Below are 24,130 nucleotides of genomic sequence, written 5' to 3' on the forward strand. Positions count from 1 at the left end.
GGACTTTCTATTGGAGCTGTTAGATCAAAGCATTCTGGGAGTTTCCCTGAAGGTAAGGGTCTGTGGTAAAAAGGAGAGGGTGTCATCACTCCTAAAAGAGGAGTTGCTAAAAATAACTACTGGTGAAGAAATTCCAGTGTTCAGCAACAGTGTTAATATATTCAACCTACTGTCATTATCTTACCACACCTTACAGAGAGAGGTGTATGAATGGACCGTTTACTTACGAAACCTGGATTTAACTCGGCCAGTCAGTTAAAGAACAAATTCTTATTTAAAATGACGGCCTATCCCGGCCGACACTGGGCCAATTGTGTGCCGCCCTATTTGACTCCCAATCACGGTCACCTGTGATACAGCCTGGATTCAAACCAGGTACTGTAGTTACGCCTACTTGCACTGAGATGCAATGCTTCAGACCACTGCGCCACTCGTGAGACCTTGTAGCACACCATACCACATCTTCCAGCGAGGTAGGAAGGACTATAACAACTGACGTTGAATAACAGTAAGAATTGAAAACATACATTTTCTTGTGTAGACTATTCTGGAAAAAAGTATGAGACAAAATAATTGTGATCGCTGTGAGAGCGCAGTAGCGTTCATTCTCTCAACGTATTAGTGTTATTATGCCCCCTGCTGGCAAAACGGCAACACTGACCTCAGAGATCATCATCCTGTTCCTTTGTGTCATTCTTGCCTTGCCACAGTTTCCAAGTCTCATAATTACTCAGCTATTGGCTACTTCCGGGCTTGTGAGTCCTTTTACAGTTTTTAATAATCACTTTGGCACTATTTTCAGAACCTCGTGGTCCTTTTTGACATTTATTGATGAAATACAATAAAATCACAACATAGGTTTCTTTGAATCAAAGCAAAAATATTTAGCAACAAAAAAATAAACAACAGTTAAAGGTCGACTGCAGTGTTCCTCACCTGGCTTACTGTAAAACGTCAACTGCAGTGTTCCTCACCTGGCTTACTGTAAAACATCAACTGCAGTGTTCCTCACCTGGCTTACTGTAAAACATAAACTGCAGTGTTCCTCACCTGGCTTAATGTAAAACATAAACTGCAGTGTTCCTCACCTGGCTTAATGTAAAACATAAACTGCAGTGTTCCTCACCTGGCTTACTGTAAAACATAAACTGCAGTGTTCCTCACCTGGCTTAATGTAAAACATAAACTGCAGTGTTCCTCACCTGGCTTAATGTAAAACATAAACTGCAGTGTTCCTCACCTGGCTTACTGTAAAACATAAACTGCAGTGTTCCTCACCTGGCTTAATGTAAAACATAAACTGCAGTGTTCCTCACCTGGCTTACTGTAAAACATAAACTGCAGTGTTCCTCACCTGGCTTACTGTAAAACATAAACTGCAGTGTTCCTCACCTGGCTTAATGTAAAACATAAACTGCAGTGTTCCTCACCTGGCTTACTGTAAAACATAAACTGCAGTGTTCCTCACCTGGCTTAATGTAAAACATAAACTGCAGTGTTCCTCACCTGGCTTAATGTAAAACATAAACTGCAGTGTTCCTCACCTGGCTTAATGTAAAACATAAACTGCAGTGTTCCTCACCTGGCTTACTGTAAAAAGCAGAACAAAAGGTTGATTACTGTACTTCTATATTCCCATCAACCCTGTCTTGTGGATTTGGCCCACAGGTTCTCATTCACATCACAATGGATGTTTTCATTAGCCAAACATCTTGGGAAGAATCTTCGGGTGAATCCAGGCCTGACACTGGTCTGCCGTGATGTCATTGCATGCGTCATCCATGACCTTGAGAAGGGCGGCTTGTTCGTGAGGGCGCCTATCATATACCTTCCACCTTGTGGAGAGAAATTCCTCAATCGGGTTAAGGAAAGGAGAGTATGGGAGTAAGCACAGGGTGGTAAATTGTGGTTGGGTCTGAAACCATGCTTGCACCATTTGAGCATGGTGGAACCTGACATTATCCCACACAATGACATAGGTCATGCCATCAGCTCTACAGACCGGATTTAGCTCATCAAGGAAGGTTACATTCGAACAGCGAATCACGTGGCTCCCTGCAACTCAATATATAGAGTAGAGAGCTTTAGTTGTTGTTCAACCAAACATTCGAACGGGCAAGATGTGTAATCTCAGCAACTTTGACCGTGGTATGATTGTTGATGCCACACATGGTGATTCCAGCATCTCAGAAACAGCTGCCTTCCTGGGATTTTAAGGCACTACAGTCTCTAGAGTTTACAGCGAACGGTGCGATAAACAAAACACATTCAGTGAGCAGCAGTTCTGTGGGCAGAAACACCTTGTTAATGAGAGAGGTCAGAGGAGAATGTCCAGACTCATTCAAGCTAACAGAAAGGCCACAAATGCTCAAATAACAGCTGTTTAAAACAGTGGTGTGCAGAAGGGCATCTCTTAACGTACAACACCATGAATAATTCAGGCTGTTGTGGAGGCAAAAGGGGGTCCTACCCAGTACTAGATAGGTGTACCTAATAAAGTGGCTGATGAGTGTACAGTAATGTCAAATCTGAAAACATGGTCTGGAAAAGTGGAACATGGGACCATAGAAACAGTGTCTGATAAAGAATGATGATGAAATATTACATCCATAGATAATGTAGTCCAATTGGTTCATGTTCCACGGTAATTGGTGTCAATGGATCTCGTTATCCTGAACCTTTCATGATCTAAACATGGAATATTGTTTGTCAGTTTTCATAAAACTCTGCATTAAGAGTAATGCAACAGTTACTTATCATTTTGAGCAGTTGTATCAATTGATAGTTAGATCATTGTAATGAAATGAATAGACAGTCATCTCAGATGTAATGTGTGAATGGCATTTTGAAATGGTAATACTTTGATGTTAAGTTGTGTCATTTTGAACAGGTGATTTTAGTTCAATGAAAAAATGATCTTAGCTTTATGTGTATTGTATCCAAGCAATTGGAAAAAGTGTTAGAGTTTTGAAAAATGTGCATTTTGATCATTGGTTGTGAGTTTTGTGTCTAGAGTTTTGAAAAATGACATCAAGTTTCCAAAATTAATGCCAAAGTGATTGTAAAAAACTGTAAGAGAATTGAAATGTATAGTTGGTAGATCATTTAAAGGAATAGTTGGTAGATCATTTAAAGGGATAGTTGGTAGATCATTTAAAGGAATAGTTGGTAGATCATTTAAAGGGATAGATAATAGATCATTTAAAGGGATAGTTGGTAGATCATTTAAAGGGATAGTTGGTAGATCATTTAAAGGAATAGTTGGTAGAGAATAGAAAGGGATAGTTGGTAGATCATTTAAAGGGATAGTTGGCAGATAATTTAAAGGGATAGTTGGTAGACCATTTAAAGGGATAGTTGGTAGACCATTTAAAGGGAGAGTTGGTAGACCATTTAAAGGGAGAGTTAGTAGAGAATAGAAAAGGATAGTTGGTAGATCATTTAAAGGGAGTGTTAGTAGAGAATAGAAAGGGATTGTAGGTAGAGAATAGAAAGGGATAGTTGGTAGAGAACGGAAAGGGATTGTTGGTAGATCATTTAAAGGGATAGTTGGTAGATAATTTAAAGGGATAGTTGGTAGATCATTTAAAGAGATAGTTGGTAGAGAATAGAAAGGGATAGTTGGTCGTTCACTTAAAGGGATAGTTGGTAGATCATTTAAACGGATATGGGGGTCCCATGCCACCTCTGTGCCCAGATACAGTAGCCAGATAAACTGCTATTGGCACAGCCCCAGTCAGACTATCGTGCGTGTGTGTGTGTGTGTGTGTGTGTGTGTGTGTGTAACGGATGTGAAATGGCTAGCTAGTTAGCGGGTACGCGCTAGTAGCATTTCAATCAGTTACGTCACTTGCTCTGAGACTTTAAGTAGGGTTGCCCCTTGCTCTGCAAGGGCCGCGGCTTTTGTGGAGCGATGGGTAACGACCGTGCTTCGTGGGCAACCGTTGTTGATGTGTGCAGAGGGTCCCTGGTTCGCGCCGGTGTCGGGGCGAGGGGACGTACTAAAGTTATACTGTTACATTGATGCTGTTGACCCGGATCACTGGTTGCTGCGGAAAAGGAGGAGGTTGAAAGGGGGGTGAGTGTAACGGATGTGAAATGGCTAGCTAGTTAGCGGGTACGCGCTAGTAGCATTTCAATCAGTTACGTCACTTGCTCTGAGACTTTAAGTAGGGTTGCCCCTTGCTCTGCAAGGGCCGTGGCTTTTGTGGAGCGATGGGTAACGACCGTGCTTCGTGGGTGACTGTTGTCGATGTGTGCAGAGGGTCCCTGGTTCGCGCTCGTGTCGGGGCGAGGGGACGGTACTAAAGTTATACTGTTACATGTGTGTGTGTGTGTGGTGTGGCACCTGTTGTGGATGCCTGCCTGCCTGCCTGCCTGCCTGCCTTTGACACTGTGGTACTGTGTTGTTGATATAGTTAGTGCGTGGGAGTGTTGGTGTAATGTTGTTGGCTCAGGTTGGGTGGTGAGAGGGTGAGGCTTGTTCATGCCCGCTCCTGCCCCAGACATGAACCCCCATAGCAGCTGTCACTGTCTAGTACACAACCATAGTTATGCCATGATCCCTTCCCTGGCGACCTACTAGCTGGACTGGAGTGGTATGGCTAGTATACAACCACAGATATGCCAACCCCATAGCCCACTCTCTCTAGTCTAGAATCCACACACTCACAGCTATTCTGAACTCCCTCACATACTGGCTGGAGTGGAGTGACTGGTATGGGAGAGTTTGGATGGCTGAGTGAGGTGGAGTAGCTTGAAAATGATGCCCCGAACCAGGTCGGCATGTTGTGTTGAGATGTTTTGTATATGCTGTTCCCTCTACACCTCATGTCCACCCTTTGTATAATGCTGTTCCTTCTACACCTCATGTCCACCCTCTGTATATGCTGTTCCTTCTACACCTCATATCCACCCTCTGTATATGCTGTTCCTTCTACACCTCATGTACCCCCTCTGTATATGCTGTTCCTTCTACACCTCATGTCCACCCTCTGTATGTGCTGTTCCTTCTACACCTCATATCCACCCTCTGTATATGCTGTTCCTTCTACACCTCATGTCCCCCCTCTGTATATGCTGTTCCTTTTACACCTCATGTCCACCCTCTGTATATGCTGTTCCTTCTACACCTCATGTCCACCCTCTGTATATGCTGTCCCTTCTACACCTCATGTCCCCCCTCTGTATATGCTGTTCCTTCTACACCTCATGTCCCCCCTCTGTATATGCTGTTCCTTCTACACCTCATGTCCCCCCTCTGTATAATGCTGTTCCTTCTACACCTCATGTCCACCCTCTGTATAATGCTGTTCCTTCTACACCTCATGTCCCCCTCTGTATAATGCTGTTCCTTCTACACCTCATGTCCCCCCTCTGTATAATGCTGTTCCTTCTACACCTCATGTCCCCCCTCTGTATAATGCGGTTCCTTCTACACCTCATGTCCCCCCTCTGTATAATGCTGTTCCTTCTACACCTCATGTCCCCCTCTGTATATGCTGTTCCTTCTATACCTCATGTCCCCCCTCTGTATAATGCTGTTCCTTCTACACCTCATGTCCCCCCTCTGTATAATGCTGTTCCTTCTACACCTCATATCCCCCCTCTGTATAATGCTGTTCCTTCTACACCTCATGTCCTCCCTCTGTATAATGCTGTTCCTTCTACACCTCATGTCCCCCTCTGTATATGCTGTTCCTTCTACACCTCATGTCCCCCCTCTGTATATGCTGTTCCTTCTACACCTCATGTCCACCCTCTGTATATGCTGTTCCTTCTACACCTCATGTCCCCCCTCTGTATAATGCTGTTCCTTCTACACCTCATGTCCCCCCTCTGTATAATGCTGTTCCTTCTACACCTCATGTCCCCCCTCTGTATAATGCTGTTCCTTCTACACCTCATGTCCCCCCTCTGTATAATGCTGTTCCTTCTACACCTCATGTCCCCCCTCTGTATAATGCTGTTCCTTCTACAGTCTCTATAATGGGCAACACCCCAACCAACCAGAGAGGTGATGTCCACTGGGTGTAGGAACAGGGCCGGCCCCAGTCGGGGTCTCTAATTTACCGTTGAGAGGTAGAATAGTAGAATACAAAAGGTGAAAGTAAAAAATGTGAGCTGTGTATCAGCAAATCTTTCTCTTGTTATGTCAGTCATTGACCATCACTCAATTAGCCAGGTCAGCTAACACTGTTTAGATTGGTAAATGAGTCTACCCAGCTATCATGGTCGAATACCGACCGGTCATGGTCGAATACCGACCGGTCACATGGTCGAATACCGACCGGTCACATGGTCGAATACCGACCGGCCACATGGTCGAATACCGACCGGTCACATGGTCGAATACCGACCGGTCACGCAGGGCACATGCCCAGGGTCCCGGACCTCCAGTGGGGCCCCCATTCATTTTGTTAGTCACTCTCACTCAGAGCACATTAACATGGCATAGGGCATGGCGAAATGGGTAGAATGTTATGGAAATTAGCTGGAAAACTGATTTAAAAAAAATATCTCTGCCCCATGGGAAAATTTGTAGAATTAAATGAAATGTGTGAAAATTGCTTGATTTTGTTAGTCGTTCTCACTCAGATATCATTAACGTGACATAAGTGTGGCGGGTAGCCTACCGTTGGGCCAGTAACCGAAAGGTCGCTGGTTAGAATCCCTGAGCCGACTAGGTAAAAAATCTCTCGATGTGCCCTTGAGCAAGGCACTTAACCCTAATTACTCCTGTAAGTCACTCTGGATAAGATCATCTACTAAATGACTACAACGTAAATAAGTCTTAGTGGCCCCAAAAGGTGAGGGGCAGGCCCTGTTTAGGAACCAGCTGTCTGTCTAAGAAACAGAACTATGGCGCCCTCTAGTGTTCTTTAGTAGTTATTAGGTGACCCAAGGGTGGATTGCTATACTCTATATTGCTATACTATACAAAAACTCTTGACTCCTAAAGACATTCAACCTATCCTGAGTAGGTCTACAGGAGACGTGGTAACGTGTGGTAATGTATCTCGTGTTTCTACACCATACATAACTATTTCTCTGGCAAACACTTTTATTCCACTATACTTTATTGGTTTTGAATAGTTAATGCATGCCCACTCTAAGACACTATAGTGTGTAGGCCTATAGAGAATATAAACGTTTTGAACCCAACTAAAAAAAAAAATATATATATATTCACAAATGTGGTTTATAACATAGCTATTACTTGCACAAAACACAATATAAATTGTAATACCACAGAAATAAGGAAGTATCCTACCGACAAGGGAGTGGCTTGAGCAAACACCTTTCTGCTTCACATAACGTTTTCTTCGGGGGAATACCTGGTACTACCCAAAGGACTTGGCCTATAGCGCATCTACCAGAAATAGAATATCAACATTTCCGTGCAGATGCTCGTGGGGTGACAAGTTCTCAAATTAGGTAAGAGGCAAATTCGTAAAACTCAATGTAAGAAGTGTTTTCCCAACTGTCAAATGTAGGCTTTTTACCTTCAGGTGTAGGAGACTCAACGCGACGTTAGCTGCGTCAAGGTATTTCAAGTGATCTGAGTTATTCATTATTGTTTACGGTTCACGCAAAACAAAACTATTCAAGAGTCGTTTGAAGTCAGTAAAATTATACCGTGAACGTCATATTATTTCTAGCAGTTTACAAATATGTCATGTCGTGTCTCTGAATGAAATGTTCAAAACATGAAGACTAAGGACAACATGTGCTTCATGTAAAAGATTGATTTACACGTCTTAATAATGGCACGAGTCCTTTACCGTTATAGATATATGAGATACCTTTTTGGATTCAAGCATTTTAACTTGAACTACATATGCATAATGTGTGGAATTGCTTCCATTGCATTTGCTACCTGAGTTCAGTTGGAAGAATCTCAATTAACACTGCAAGTCTGTGCAGGTGAAATTGTTGACACGTATTTCCAGCGCCTGGGTGTATGACGCTGCAGTATGTAACCCTACCTACTCCAAAACAATTGTTCTTGCTATACTGGCTCTCTTATAGAATAGGCAAGTATGCAGGGTGTATCTATCTGTGTTTTGGTTCACTTTGACAAGTGAGGTGGATTACCGCGGAAAAAGTTGGTTTGAGATTCGATATTGGCCAGACATTCAGAAACTTCAAACTTCTATTGCTCGGGAACGATTTGATCTATATACCTCAGTTTAGGCTCTTTATGAAGGAAAACATGTGTACAACATTGCACAGGTCTTATTTTCCCGAGTCCGACCCGAGCTTCATAATCACAAGGCAACCTTGTAGGCAGCCCGCTCAAGGTCAATGCAACTAGTAAGGTACCGTCAACAAAGTGCATGATCACAATATTCAAAATCCAATAGCCGGTACACCAAGTGACTTAGCAACCTAATTTCAACTGTCCATTATTTCTTACACAGAGAGGCAAGTTGCACACCCTTTGGTTTTCTCAAAAAATGATACCAACAATTGTAACATATACATATTTTTAAAAATACTTATTTCAATAAGTCCTTGGCCATGTGACCTACATTGTGTTGTTCACAGAATAGGGACACACATCGCACATGGTTTTCCTATAAAGTGCCTATGCGATTTTATACAAATATTTGAAAATGTCACATTTCAATAGTTCTTCAACCATGTGACTTAACCTGATTTCAACAGTCCATTATTCCTTATATAGAAAGACACATGCTTTAGTTTTCTCAAATGATTCCATTTAATAAAAATTATTTTATTGATAAAAAAAAGCACTTACAATTCAATTTCTCCTTGACCATGTGACCTAGACTCCTCGAACCAACGTTGGAGGGTAGGGATGTACATCGCACATCCTTTTGGTTTTCTGAAATATTGTTACATTTTCTTTCACTTGAATTTATTCGTTAAATGTTTGACTTAGAATTCCAATTGGTCCTTGATCACATGTCCATGTCCTGGCTCTTTTAGTCACCTTAAAACCAACTTTGTATTGTTCACAGGTCAGGGACATACATTGCACACCCATAAAGGACAATATTAGAGCCCAACTTTATGACTTCCTCATTTTCACACGACAATAAGACTTTCTGTTCTGCAAAGTTAAAGAGCGCCAGGTTCTTCGGCATTCTGAATAGTATTGTGTTAAATAGTTGGTGAAATTGCAATGTTCATCTCTATAGCCTCTCTGTCAATCCTCTTCAATATGTTCAGAATTCTGTAGCTTCAGTGCCCACGCTGAACGATTCACCATTTTGGTGTTATCTTACCTTTATGGCTCAATCTGTTTGCAGGCATTCTGATGGGCTGGCAGGGGGGAGGGAAAAAATGGTGTTCTCTCTCCTCTGGGTCCTTATCTGATGTTATGGTATGAAGTAAGGCTGCGGACTGTTGCAGTACTGGCAGGCTGTATGCTACTTCTCATTGTGCACATTGTCTGAGTGCTATAAAAACCTTTAAAAGACCATCGTTGTTCGCTCTGTCCTTGGATCCTTTATTTCACACCACTGGAAACCGAACACTTCCCTACATCCACACGTAAAACCAGGGAAACCATCACATCCACCTCTCTACCGACTCCACTGCTCAGCTACACATCTCTCCATGTCCTGGCTCTTCCTTATCGTTCTGACCTGTTTGCACATCTAAATTCCCTGTCGCTCCCTCTACTCATCTGACTCCAGCGTCCTTATAACTACTAAGACCAGACTCCTGGCCATTGGGGACCTTGTCTTCAGTGCCTTCAGCTCAGCTGGACTCTTCTGAAACTCCTCGAACGTCCATCACATCATTTGCATATTTATAACCATCTCTTAACCTATGTTACCCTCCATTTAGCCCCCCTAGTCTCCCATTTCTTGTTAGATGTTTTGACTAGAATATATATATTTTTTATCATATTACTCCAGTGCTAACCTCTGGCTTCCTGTTAAGGCTAGGGCTGATTTTCAAGTTTTTACTGTTAAGCTACAAAGCATTACATGGACTTGATTTGTTCCTGCCGTACATTATGTACCTACATGTACGCTACGGTCACAAGACGCAAGGCCTCCTTATTGTCCCTAGAATTTCAAAGGAAAAAGCTGGAGGAAGGACTTTCTCCCATAGAGCTCCTCTTTTATGGAATAGTCTTGCCGATCCATGTGAGATAAACAGAGACTCGGTTTCAAACTTTAAGTCTTTGCTGAAGACTCATCTCTTCATGAGGTCCTATGGCTCAGCTGTGCATTAGGTGAACGGCAAGGCACTGGTCCTTGTAGAGACAGCAAGGGAACCAGTGGCCCGGTTCCCCACTCACTCCTGGGACTCTCTGACCCTATTAGGGAGGCCGAGTCTCTGGCAGTCAGAGACGGCAAGGGTGGCTCCTCCCTATGCCAGGCTTTGTTCACTATACTCCACTCCCTTGGGTCTTCCTGTCCGGTTTTGCTCCCCCTAGTGGGCAAGTGTGGTGGGGGACATATCCGTGGGCTATACGCAACCTTGTCTCAAGGTAGTATGTTAGTGGTCTGTGGATTTTGGTTGAGTGGTGTGGGGGTTGTGCTTTGACACAGTGGGTGGTGTTTATCATTCCTGATTGGCCCTGTCTGGTAGTACTTTTGGACAGGTCTACAGTGTTGCCCAACCTCCCCTGTCTCAGTCTGCAGTATCTATGCTGCAATAGCCTATGTGCCGGGTGTGTGTGTGTGTGGGGGGGGGGGTCAGTCTGTCCTATCTGGTGTACTGTGTGATCTTAGACATACTCATCTATCTCTCTGTTTCTCTCTCTCTCTCTCTCTCTCACACACACACACACACACACACACACACACACACACACACACACACACACACACACACACACACACACACACACACACAGTGATTGATGTATGTTATTGTTGTATACTGTTGTACATTTCTCATTCTAGGTGAAACCCTCTGCTAAGGTTCCTACCTAGCGCCAAATGTGGTCCCTCTATGGGGACAAGTAGCAGGTTTCTACCTAGCACCAAATGTAGTTCCCCTATGGGGACAAGTGGAAGGTTTATACGTAGCACCAAATGTGGTCCCTCTATGGGGACAAGTAGAGGGTTTATACGTAGCACCAAATGTGGTTCCTCTATGGGGACAAGTAGAAGGTTTATACCTAGCACCAAATGTGGTCCCTCTATGGGGACAAGTAGACGGTTTATACCTAGCACCAAATGTGGTCCCTCTATGGGGACAAGTAGACGGTTTATACCTAGCACCAAATGTGGTCCCTCTATGGGGACAAGTAGACGGTTTATACCTAGCACCAAATGTGGTCCCTCTATGGGGACAAGTAGACGGTTTCTACCTAGCACCAAATGTGGTTCCCCTATGGGGACAAGTAGAAGTAGTCTGTCTTCTACTCCTTTGAGTACAACAATAATCTACTCTATTTTCCCAACAATGTAGTAATTATTATTAATGTAGCACTAAAAATAACAAGGTAGAATAAAAAACACACAAGAAATATGAATAAGAATGAAGAACATGAGAAAGTAAGAAGCTATATACAGGATCAGTAACTATATACAGTAACAGGTCCAGGGTCAGTAGCTATATACAGGGACAGTTCCAGGGTCAGTAGCTATATACAGGCACAGTTCCAGGGTCAGTAGTTATATACAGGGACAGTTCCAGGGTCAGTAGCTATATACAGGGACAGTTCCAGGGTCAGTAGCTATATACAGGGTCAGTTCCAGGGTCAGTAGCTATATACAGGGACAGTTCCAGGGTCAGTTCCAGGGTCAGTAGCTATATACAGGGTCAGTTCCAGGGTCAGTAGCTATATACAGGGTCAGTTCCAGGGTCAGTAGCTATATACAGGGTCAGTTCCAGGGTCAGTAGCTATATACAGGGACAGTTCCAGGGTCAGTAGCTATATACAGGGACAGTTCCAGGGTCAGTAGCTATATACAGGGACAGTTCCAGGGTCAGTAGCTATATACAGGGACAGTTCCAGGGTCAGTAACTATATACAGGGTCAGTAGCTATATACAGGGTCAGTTCCATATTAACAATGTACAGGGATACTGGAGTGATGGAGGTAGATATGTATAGGGTTAAGGTGACTATATACAGGGTCAGTACCATATTACCAATGTGCAGAGATACTGGAGTGATGGAGGTAGATATTTATAGGGGTAAGGTGACTATATACATGGTCAGTACCATACTAACAATGTGCAGGGATACTGGAGGGATAGAGGTAGATACGTATAGGGTTAATCATACTATGTACATGGTCAGTTCCACTACCATGTTAACAATGTGCAGGGGTACTGATGGAGGTAGATACAATTGAAGTTGGAAGTTTACATACACTTAAGTTGGAATCATGAAAACTTGTTTTTCAACCACTCCACAAATTTCTTGTTAACAAACTATAGTTTTGGCAAGTCGGTTAGGACATCTACTTTGTGAATGACACAAGTAATTTTTCCAACAATTGTTTACAGACAGATTATTTCACTTATAATTCACTGTATCACAATTCTAGTGGGTCAGAAGTTTACATACACTAAGTTGACTGTGCCTTTAAACAGCTTGGAAAATTCCAAAAAATTATGTCATGGCTTTAGAAGCATCTTATAGGCTAATTGACATAATTTGAGTCAATTGGAGGTGTACCTGTGGATGTATTTCAAGGCCTACCTTCAAACTCAGTGCCTCTTTGCTTGACATCATGGGAAAATCAAAAGAAATCAGCCAAGACCTCAGATTTTTTTTTGTAGAACTCCACAAGTCTGGTTCATCCTTGGGAGCCATTTCCAAATGCCTGAAGGTACCACGTTCATCTGTACCTACAATAGTACGCAAGTATAAACACCATGGGACCACGCAGCCGTCATACCGCTCAGGAAGGAGACACGTTCTGTCTCCTAGAGATGAACGTACTTTGGTGCGAAAACTGCAAATCAATCCCAGAACAACAGCAAAGGACCTTGTGAAGAGGCTGGAGGAAACCGGTCAAAATGATCTATATCCACAATAAAACGAGTCCTATCTCGACATAACCTGAAAGACTGCTCAGCAAGGAAGAAGCCACTGCTCCAAAACCGCCATTAAAAAAGCCAGACTACAGTTTGCAACTGCACATGGGGACAAAGATTGTACTTTTTGGAGAAATGTCCTCTGATCTGATGAAACAAAAATAGAATTGTTTGGCCATAACGATCATCATTTTGTTTCGAGGAAAAAGGGGGACGCTTGCAAGCCGAAGAACACCATCCCAACCGTGAAGCAAGGGGTTGCAGCATCTTGTTGTGGGGGTGCTTTGCTGCAGGAGGGACTGGTGCACTTCACAAAATAGATGGCATCATGAGGTAGGAAAATTATGTTGCTTCAATATATCCACATCTCAAGCATCAGTCAGGAAGTTAAAGCTTGGTCGCAAATGGGTCTTCCAAATGGACAATGATCCCAGGCATACTTCCAAAGTTGTGGCAAAATGACTTAAGGACAACAAAGTCAAGGTATTTGAGTGGCCATCACAAAGCCCTGACCGCAATCCTATAGAAGTTTTGTGGGCAGAACTGAAAAAGCGTGTGCGAGCAAGATGGCCTACAAACCTGACTCAGTTACACCAGCTCTGTCAGGAGGAATGGGCCAAAATTCACACAACTTATATTGTGGGAAGCTTGTGGAGGCTACCCGAAACGTTTGACCCAAGTTAAACAATTTAAAGGCAATGCTACCAAATACTAATTGAGTGTATGTAAACTTCTGACCCACTGGGAATGTGATGAATGAAATAAAAGCTGAAATAAATCATTCTCTCTACTATTATTCTGACATTTCACATTATTAAAATGAAGTGGTGATCCTAACTGACCTAAGAGAGGGAATTTTTACTAGGATTAAATGTCAGGAATTGTGAAAAACTGAGTTTAAATGTATTTGGCTAAGGTGTATGTAAACTTCTGACTTCAACTGTATGTATAGGGGTAAGGTGACTATACAGGGTCAGTTCAGTACCATATTAACAATGTGCAGGGATACTGGAGTAATGGAGGTAGATACGTATAGGGCTAATCATACTATATACAGGGTCAGTTCAGTACCATATTAACAATGTGCAGGGATACTTGAGTAATGGAGGTAGATGTCATTTATGATAAACAGAATAACAGCAGTGTGAATGATGATTCTTTGTGAGTGTGTGTGCATTTGTGTAGAGTCCTGTCAGTGTGTAGAGTCCTGTCAGTGTGTAGAGTCCTGTCAGTGTGTAGAGTCCTGTCAGTGTGTAGAGTCCTGTCAGTGTGTAGAGTCCTGTCAGTGTGTAGAGTCCTGTCAGTGTGTAGAGTCCTGTCAGAGTGTAGAGTCCTGTCAGAGTCCTGCCAGTGTGTAGAGTCCTGTCAGTGTGTAGAGTCCTGTCAGTGTGTAGAGTCCTGCCAGTGTGTAGAGTCCTGTCAGTGTGTAGTGAGCTGAGGAAGGTAGTCAGCATGGGGTCTGCTGTCTGAGGGCACCAGAGCGCAGGCCTTTAGAGGTTGTATGACACACAGACAAGGAAGAAGGCCAAACAAATAGCAGGGGATTCTTCCAGAGCCTGCCCTCTGGTCTGAGATACAGTACAGACAACACAATTCATGACCAACTGAGGCAGTGGCCAGTGGAGGCTGCTGAGGGGAACAGCCAGATTGCAGTGGTAATGAAGCTGCCCCTGCCAGTGGAGGCTGCTGAGAGGAGGACGGCTCATAATAATGTCTGGAATGGAGTCGATGGAATGGTATCAAACGCGTAGAAACCATGTGTTTGATGTGTTTGATACCATTCCATCGACTCCATTCCAGACATTATTATGAGCCGTCCTCCCCTCAGCAGCATCCACTGGCAGGGGCAGCTTCATTACCACTGCAATCTGGCTGTTCAATTAGATCAAGGAGCTATTGAAATTCCAAGTAAAACATGTAACTAATAAATTAAGGTAAAAGAATGTAAAACATTTTGTGTGATGTCCTACCCTCTGAACAATCCAACGTTGGTTTGAGGTGTCTAGGTCACATGGTCAAGGAGCTATTGAAGTTTAAGTAATTTTGTGTATGTATATATATATATATATATATATATATATATATATATACATACACAAAATTATATACATACACAAAATTATATATATATATATATATATATATATATTTATAATAAAGAATAATGGACTGTTGAAATGAGGTTGCAAAGTCACAAGGTGTGAGAGCTATTGAAATTTGAATGTTGGGATCGTTGATGATGCACTTTGTTGATGGTCCCTAACTAGTTGCATTGAAGGCACCAGGTTGCCAACACCTTTGCTGTGTTAAAGGCATAGTGCATTTAAACATATATTTTGCTCTGTCTGTTTGGTAATGTTCTCCCACAGTAAAACTAGATGACATGTTATATCTTTCTCTGTCTGTTTTGATCCTTTCTTTCTGCCCGGTAACAGTTTGTCAGGGCTGTTTCCCTGTAGGCTGTCCACACACACACACACACACACACACACACACACACACACACACACACACACACACACACACACACACACACACACACACACACACACACACACACACACACACATACTTTCAACCCTGTCGAGGTCTCCCAATATGTGCCTGTTAAAGATTAAACCCTCCAGAGATCAAATATAAACTCTAACATGTCATAAACTCTAACATGTCAGAGTTCACAGAATTGAAAGTATTCATTCTCAAAACAAACTGTAAAACTTTATTAGGAACTGACCATACTAACATGTCAGAGTTCACAGAATTGAAAGTATTCATTCTCAAAACAAACTGTAAAACTTTATTAGCAACTGACTATACTAACATGTCAGAGTTCACAGAATTGAAAGTATTCATTCTCAAAACAAACTGTAAAACTTTATTAGCAACTGACCATACTAACATGTCAGAGTTCACAGAATTGAAAGTATTCATTCTCAAAACAAACTGTAAAACTTTATTAAGAACTGACCATACTAACATGTCAGAGTTCACAGAATTGAAAGTATTCATTCTCAAAACAAACTGTAAAACTTTATTAGGAACTGACCATACTAACATGTCAGAGTTCACAGAATTTAAAGTATTCATTCTCAAAATGCTGTGAACCATGTACTATTACATGAAAATGACTGAACAGGAACTAATGAGGTGCCTGTTATGTAGTAGTCCCTGAGCGTTGAGCACTCTCAATCATAGGATAAGTCCCTCTCTAGCCTTCAAACCCATCCCTCTCTCCTTCCCACACACCCAGCTGGTGTTGCTAGGTGCTGGCCATGCTGTGGGGAGTATCTCCCAGGACTCTTAAATATTTAAGTGCCTTTGAATGGGGTATGGTAGTAGGTGCGAGGTGCACAGGTTTGTGTCAGGAACTGCAACGCTGCTTGTTTTTTTTTACGCTCAACAGTTTCTCTTGTGTATCAAGGACTATTTTCATTGACCCCCTTTTTTTACGCTGCTGCTATTCGCTGTTTATTGTCTGTGCATAGTCACTTTACCCATACCTACAGTATATGTACATATGACCTCAATTACCTCGACTAACCTGAACCCCTGCACATTGACTATATACAAGTACTCCTTCTATAGCCTCGCTATTGTTATTTACTTTTTTACTTTCGTTTATTTAGCAAATATTGTCTTACTCTACATTGTTAAGGGCTTTTTAAGTAAGTATTTCGCTGTAAGGTCTACACCTGTTGTATTAGGCTCATGTGACAAATACAAATTGATTTGATTTGAGAATGGTCTACCACCCAAAGGACATCCAGCCAACTTGACTCAACTGTGGGAAGCGTTGGAGTCAACATGGGCCAGCATCCCTGTGGAACGCTTTCGACACCTTGTAGAGTCCATGCCCCGACGAATTGAAGCTGTTCTGGGGACAAAGGGGGCTGCAACTCAATATTAGGAAGGTGTTCCTAATGTTTGGTGTACTCAGTGTAGAGATACTGTTTGTTGGAGGAGCATGTCCACGTGCGTAGCTGTGTACCCTCTGTTAGTCCTACAACCACAATGACCGCTTGCAATCAATCATCAGTGGTTTGTTGAACCCAGCCCGTTGGTAGTTAATTGGTTAGTACAAAATGTGCTGTAATCTATGTAGACCACAGCTTGCCTCACCAGACCTGGGTTCAAGTACTATTCAAAATGATTTCAAATACTTTATCTGGGCTTGATTTAGATTGCCTGGCACAAACGAACCAATAGAATAATCGCAAAAGTGCAAACCCCGCCCATGTGGTAATTCCAGGCAGACTAGAGCAAACGCTAACGTTATTTGAAATATTTCTAAAGTTATTTGAACACAGGTTTGTGCCTCTCTACTAAAACACACTGCAGAGAAAATGGACCGAAAGACTGCTTGTTGTGTAACTTGCCTTAACCCTTGTGTCCTTACTGCCAGTGTAATGTTAGTTCTGTCCTTACTGCCAGTTTAATGTTAGTTATGTCCTTACTGCTAGTGTAATGTTAGTTCTGTCCTTACTGCTAGTGTAATGTTAGTTCTGTCCTTACTGCTAGTGTAATGTTAGTTATGTCCTTACTGCTAGTGTAATGTTAGTTATGTCCTAACTGCCAGTGTAATGTTAGTTATGTCCTTACTGCTAGTGTAATGTTAGTTGTTAGTTCTGTCCTTACTGCCAGTGTAATGTTAGTTATGTCCTTACTGCTAGTGTAATGTTAGTTGTTAGTTCTGTCCTTACTGCCAGTGTAATGTTAGTTATGTCCTTACTGCCAGTGTAATGTTAGTTATGTCCTTACTGCTAGTGTAATGTTAGTTGTTAGTTCTGTCCTTACTGCCAGTGTAATGTTAGTTATGTCCTTACTGCTAGTGTAATGTTAGTTGTTAGTTCTGTCCTTACTGCCAGTGTAATGTTAGTTATGTCCTTACTGCCAGTGTAATGTTAGTTCTGTCCTTACTGCCAGTGTAATGTTAGTTCTGTCCTTACTGCCAGTGTAATGTTAGTTATGTCCTTACTGCTAGTGTAATGTTAGTTCTGTCCTTACTGCTAGTGTAATGTTAGTTCTGTCCTTACTGCTAGTGTAATGTTAGTTCTGTCCTTACTGCCAGTGTAATGTTAGTTATGTCCTTACTGCCAGTATAATGTTAGTTGTGTCCTTACTGCCAGTGTAATGTTAGTTCTGTCCTTACTGCTAGTGTAATGTTAGTTCTGTCCTTACTGCCAGTGTAATGTTGGTTATGTCCTTACTGCCATTTTAATGTTAGTTCTGTCCTTACTGCCAGTGTAATGTTAGTTATGTCCTTACTGCTAGTGTAATGTTAGTTCTGTCCTTACTGCTAGTGTAATGTTAGTTCTGTCCTTACTGCTAGTGTAATGTTAGTTGTTAGTTATGTCCTTACTGCTAGTGTAATGTTAGTTATGTCCTTACTGCTAGTGTAATGTTAGTTGTTAGTTCTGTCCTTACTGCCAGTGTAATGTTAGTTATGTCCTTACTGCCAGTGTAATGTTAGTTATGTCCTTACTGCTAGTGTAATGTTAGTTGTTAGTTCTGTCCTTACTGCCAGTGTAATGTTAGTTCTGTCCTTACTGCTAGTGTAATGTTAGTTATGTCCTTACTGCCAGTGTAATGTTAGTTATGTCCTTACTGCTAGTGTAATGTTAGTTGTTAGTTCTGTCCTTACTGCCAGTGTAATGTTAGTTATGTCCTTACTGCCAGTGTAATGTTAGTTATGTCCTTACTGCTAGTGTAATGTTAGTTGTTAGTTATGTCCTTACTGCTAGTGTAATGTTAGTTATGTCCTTACTGCTAGTGTAATGTTAGTTATGCCCTTACTGCCAGTGTAATGTTAGTTATGTCCTTACTGCTAGTGTAATGTTAGTTATGGCCTTACTGCCAGTGTAATGTTAGTTATGGCCTTACTGCCAGTGTAATGTTAGTTATGTCCTTACTGCTAGTGTAATGTTAGTTGTTAGTTCTGTCCTTACTGCTAGTGTAATGTTAGTTATGTCCTTACTGCTAGTGTAATGTTAGTTGTTAGTTCTGTCCTTACTGCTAGTGTAATGTTAGTTATGTCCTTACTGCTAGTGTAATGTTAGTTATGGCCTTACTGCCAGTGTAATGTTAGTTATGGCCTTACTGCTAGTGTAATGTTAGTTATGTCCTTACTGCTAGTGTAATGTTAGTTATGTCCTTACTGCTAGTGTAATGTTAGTTGTTAGTTCTGTCCTTACTGCTAGTGTAATGTTAGTTGTTAGTTATGGCCTTACTGCCAGTGTAATGTTAGTTATGTCCTTACTGCCAGTGTAATGTTAGTTATGTCCTTACTGCTAGTGTAATGTTAGTTATGTCCTTACTGCTAGTGTAATGTTAGTTATGTCCTTACTGCTAGTGTAATGTTAGTTATGTCCTTACTGCCAGTGTAATGTTAGTTGTTAGTTCTGTCCTTACTGCTAGTGTAATGTTAGTTATGTCCTTACTGCTAGTGTAATGTTAGTTGTTAGTTCTGTCCTTACTGCTAGTGTAATGTTAGTTATGGCCTTACTGCCAGTGTAATGTTAGTTATGGCCTTACTGCTAGTGTAATGTTAGTTATGTCCTTACTGCTAGTGTAATGTTAGTTCTGTCCTTACTGCTAGTGTAATGTTAGTTATGTCCTTACTGCTAGTGTAATGTTAGTTATGTCCTTACTGCCAGTGTAATGTTAGTTCTGTCCTTACTGCTAGTGTAATGTTAGTTCTGTCCTTACTGCCAGTGTAATGTTAGTTATGTCCTTACTGCTAGTGTAATGTTAGTTATGTCCTTACTGCTAGTGTAATGTTAGTTGTTAGTTCTGTCCTTACTGCCAGTGTAATGTTAGTTCTGTCCTTACTGCTAGTGTAATGTTAGTTCTGCCCTTACTGCCAGTGTAATGTTAGTTATGTCCTTACTGCTAGTGTAATGTTAGTTATGTCCTTACTGCCAGTGTAATGTTAGTTCTGTCCTTACTGCTAGTGTAATGTTAGTTCTGTCCTTACTGCCAGTGTAATGTTAGTTATGTCCTTACTGCTAGTGTAATGTTAGTTGTTAGTTATGTCCTTACTGCCAGTGTAATGTTAGTTATGCCCTTACTGCTAGTGTAATGTTAGTTATGTCCTTACTGCCAGTGTAATGTTAGTTGTTAGTTATGTCCTTACTGCCAGTGTAATGTTAGTTATGTCCTTACTGCCAGTGTAATGTTAGTTGTTAGTTATGTCCTTACTGCCAGTGTAATGTTAGTTCTGTCCTTACTGCTAGTGTAATGTTAGTTATGTCCTTACTGCCAGTGTAATGTTAGTTATGTCCTTACTGCTAGTGTAATGTTAGTTGTTAGTTCTGTCCTTACTGCTAGTGTAATGTTAGTTATGTCCTTACTGCCAGTGTAATGTTAGTTATGTCCTTACTGCTGGTGTAATGTTAGTTGTTAGTTATGTCCTTACTGCTAGTGTAATGTTAGTTATGCCCTTACTGCTAGTGTAATGTTAGTTATGTCCTTACTGCTAGTGTAATGTTAGTTATGTCCTTACTGCTAGTGTAATGTTAGTTGTTAGTTCTGTCCTTACTGCTAGTGTAATGTTAGTTATGTCCTTACTGCTAGTGTAATGTTAGTTGTTAGTTCTGTCCTTACTGCTAGTGTAATGTTAGTTGTTAGTTATGGCCTTACTGCTAGTGTAATGTTAGTTATGTCCTTACTGCCAGTGTAATGTTAGTTCTGTCCTTACTGCTAGTGTAATGTTAGTTATGTCCTTACTGCCAGTGTAATGTTAGTTATGTCCTTACTGCCAGTGTAATGTTAGTTCTGTCCTTACTGCCAGTGTAATGTTAGTTATGTCCTTACTGCTAGTGTAATGTTAGTTATGTCCTTACTGCTAGTGTAATGTTAGTTGTTAGTTATGTCCTTACTGCTAGTGTAATGTTAGTTATGTCCTTACTGCTAGTGTAATGTTAGTTATGTCCTTACTGCTAGTGTAATGTTAGTTATGTCCTTACTGCTAGTGTAATGTTAGTTATGTCCTTACTACTAGTGTAATGTTAGTTATGCCCTTACTGCTAGTGTAATGTTAGTTATGTCCTTACTGCCAGTGTAATGTTAGTTATGTCCTTACTGCTAGTGTAATGTTAGTTATGTCCTTACTGCTAGTGTAATGTTAGTTATGTCCTTACTGCTAGTGTAATGTTAGTTATGTCCTTACTGCCAGTGTAATGTTAGTTATGTCCTTACTGCTAGTGTAATGTTAGTTATGTCCTTACTGCTAGTGTAATGTTAGTTATGTCCTTACTGCTAGTGTAATGTTAGTTCTGTCCTTACTGCCAGTGTAATGTTAGTTATGTCCTTACTGCTAGTGTAATGTTAGTTATGTCCTTACTGCTAGTGTAATGTTAGTTGTTAGTTCTGTCCTTACTGCTAGTGTAATGTTAGTTATGTCCTTACTGCTAGTGTAATGTTAGTTATGTCCTTACTGCTAGTGTAATGTTAGTTATGTCCTTACTGCTAGTGTAATGTTAGTTATGTCCTTACTGCCAGTGTAATGTTAGTTATGTCCTTACTGCCAGTGTAATGTTAGTTATGTCCTTACTGCTAGTGTAATGTTAGTTATGTCCTTACTGCTAGTGTAATGTTAGTTATGTCCTTACTGCTGGTATAATGGTAGTTAAAGGTTGCATGGTTTCATTGGGGTGTTTTTCCCTGACAGAGTTGTTTCATATGGGTTATAGTTTGTTACGTTCAATATCTTAATATCTTACTGTACACATAAACTCAAAAAAGAAACTTCCCTTTTTTAGGAACTCTGTCTTTCAAAGATAATTTGTAAAAATCCAAATAACTTCACAGATCTTCATTGTAAAGGGTTTAAACACTGTTTTCCATGCTTGTTCAATGAACCATAAACAATGAATGAACATGCACCTGAGGAACGGTCATGAAGACACTAACAGCTTACAGACGGTAGGCAATTAAGGTCACAGTTATGAAAACTTAGGACACTAAAGAGGCCTTTCTACTGACTCTGAAAAACACCAAAAGAAAGATGCCCAGGGTCCCTGCTCATCTGCGTGAACATGCCTTAGGCATGCTGCAAGGAGGTATGAGGACTGCAGATGTGTCCAGGGCAATAAATTGCAATGTACTGCGAGTTGCCTAAGACAGCTCTCTCTCTCTCCCCCTCTTTCTCTCTCTCTCTCCCCCTCCTTCTGTCTCTCTCTCTCTCCCCCTCTCTCTCTCTCTCTCTCTCTCTCGGTCTTACTCCCCCTCTCTCCCCCTCTCTCTCTCCCCCTCTCTCCCCCCTCTCTCTCCCCCTCTATCCCCCCTCTCTCTCTCTCTCGGTCTCTCTTTCTCTCTCTCTCTCTCTCTCTCTCTCTCTCTCTCTCTCTCTCTCTCTCTCTCCCCATCACTCCCTCTCCTTCTCTCTCTCCCTCTCTCTCTCTCGGTCTCTCCCCTCTCTCCCCCTCTCTCGTTCGGTCTCTCTCTCCCTCTGTCTCTCTCACTCTGCCTCCTCTCTCGCCCTCTCCCCAGGTATGATGACAGTATGACGTTGTCCTCCTCTCTGCCCTGATAATGTACGAGGTGATGCAGGGAGACACTACCACCCTGTCCTGGAAGCTACCCAGCCCCGGCCACAACGACGGCCCACAACAGAGCCCCTTCAGCGGGGATGGAGGACCTACTAAGATCCTTAAAGTTTGTTTCTGCACCAACAACACCCTGGGGAAGAACTTCAAGCTGGTCAAGTGTGACAGCTCCTGGCAGATCAGGGTGAGGGATTGTCTTCTGTATGTGTAATGTTTACTGTTCATTTTTATTGTTTATTTCACTTTTGTATGTTATCTACCTCACTTGCTTTGGCAATGTTAACACATGTTTCCCATGCCAATAAAGCCCCTTGAATTGAATTGATATTGAGACTGCGTTCCAAAAGGCACCTCATTCCCTATATAATGCACTACCCTTTGAGAAGTTTTCCACTACAGGGAATAGGGTGCCATTTGGAACACATCATGAATGTTTATCTTATTATATTATTATTGTATTTATTTATATTTTTAATAAGACGTATAATTTTATTTATTGTGAATTCTGTTTCAATATGCGCACAGAATTTACTTAGTTATTTAGTTGTAAAATTGTAAGAATACACTACTTTAAACCAACTATATAGCTTCGCAGATTTGGCACCCAAATTCAAGCTGTGACTGTCTCCGTACTGGTCTCTCTCCTCCAGGCTATAGTGCAGTCTATCCTGACCAGTGGTATCCTTTTAACTGTGACTGTCTCTGTACTGGTCTCTCTCCTCCAGGCTATAGTGCAGTCTATCCTGACCAGTGGTAGGCTGGGTCCTAGCATCCAGTATAAAGGCTGCTATGGTTTGTTGCTGAAACACCTGAAGTCAGACGAGCTCCACTGGCTCCATCCAGACCTGACCGTGGGGGAGGTGGAGCAACGCTATGAGAGTCATCACCTGGAGGCAGAGTGGAGGTGAGAGGAGGGTGGAGGAGGAGATGGGGGAGAGAGGAGGGTGGAGGAGCAGAAAGTGGGGGGGAGAGGAGGGTGAAGGAGGAGATGGGGGAGAGAGGAGGAGTTGGGGGAAAGAGGAGGGTGGAGGAGCAGAAAGTGGGGGGGAGAGGAGGGTGAAGGAGGAGATGGGGGAGAGAGGAGGGGTGGAGGAGGAGATGGGGGAGAGAGGAGGGGTGGAGGAGGAGGGGTGGAGGAGGAGATGGGGGAGAGAGGAGGGGTGGAGGAGGAGATGGGGGAGAGAGGAGGAGATGGGGGAGAGAGGAGGAGATGGGGACAGAGGAGGGGTGGAGGAGGAGATGGGGGAGAGAGGAGGGGTGGAGGAGGAGATGGGGGAGAGAGGAGGAGATGGGGGAGAGAGGAGGAGATGGGGGACAGAGGAGGGGTGGAGGAGGAGTTGGGGGAAAGAGGAGGGTGGAGGAGCAGACAGTGGGGGAGAGAGGAGGGGTGGAGGAGGAGTTGGGGGAAAGAGGAGGGTGGAGGAGCAGAAAGTGGGGGGGGAGAGGAGGGGGGGAGGAGGAGTTGGGGGAAAGAGGAGGGTGGAGGAGCAGAAAGTGGGGGGGAGAGGAGGGGGGGGGGAGTTGGGGGAGAGAGGAGGGGTGGAGGAGAAGCAGGAAGTGGGGGGGAGGAGGGGGGGAGGAGGAGTTGGGGGAGAGGAAGGG

At 42.4% G+C, this 24,130-nt stretch overlaps 1 protein-coding gene across 1 annotated transcript in view; it reads left to right on the plus strand.

Annotated features, from left to right (window-relative positions):
• Positions 1-7,303: 7,303 nt before the first annotated feature.
• The window catches only part of LOC129825574 (protein-tyrosine kinase 2-beta-like), a 55,979-nt gene continuing 39,152 nt past the window's right edge, over positions 7,304-24,130 (plus strand). Inside the window, exons 1-3 of the mRNA XM_055885769.1 lie at positions 7,304-7,437; positions 22,473-22,712; positions 23,254-23,432. Coding sequence (XP_055741744.1) covers positions 22,515-22,712; positions 23,254-23,432 — 377 coding nt within the window. The 5' untranslated portion in view covers positions 7,304-7,437; positions 22,473-22,514. The remainder of the gene's footprint in view (positions 7,438-22,472; positions 22,713-23,253; positions 23,433-24,130) is intronic.

Source organism: Salvelinus fontinalis, chromosome 27 (genome assembly GCF_029448725.1).
Source record: "Salvelinus fontinalis isolate EN_2023a chromosome 27, ASM2944872v1, whole genome shotgun sequence".
NCBI classification, from domain to species: Eukaryota; Metazoa; Chordata; class Actinopteri; order Salmoniformes; family Salmonidae; genus Salvelinus; species Salvelinus fontinalis.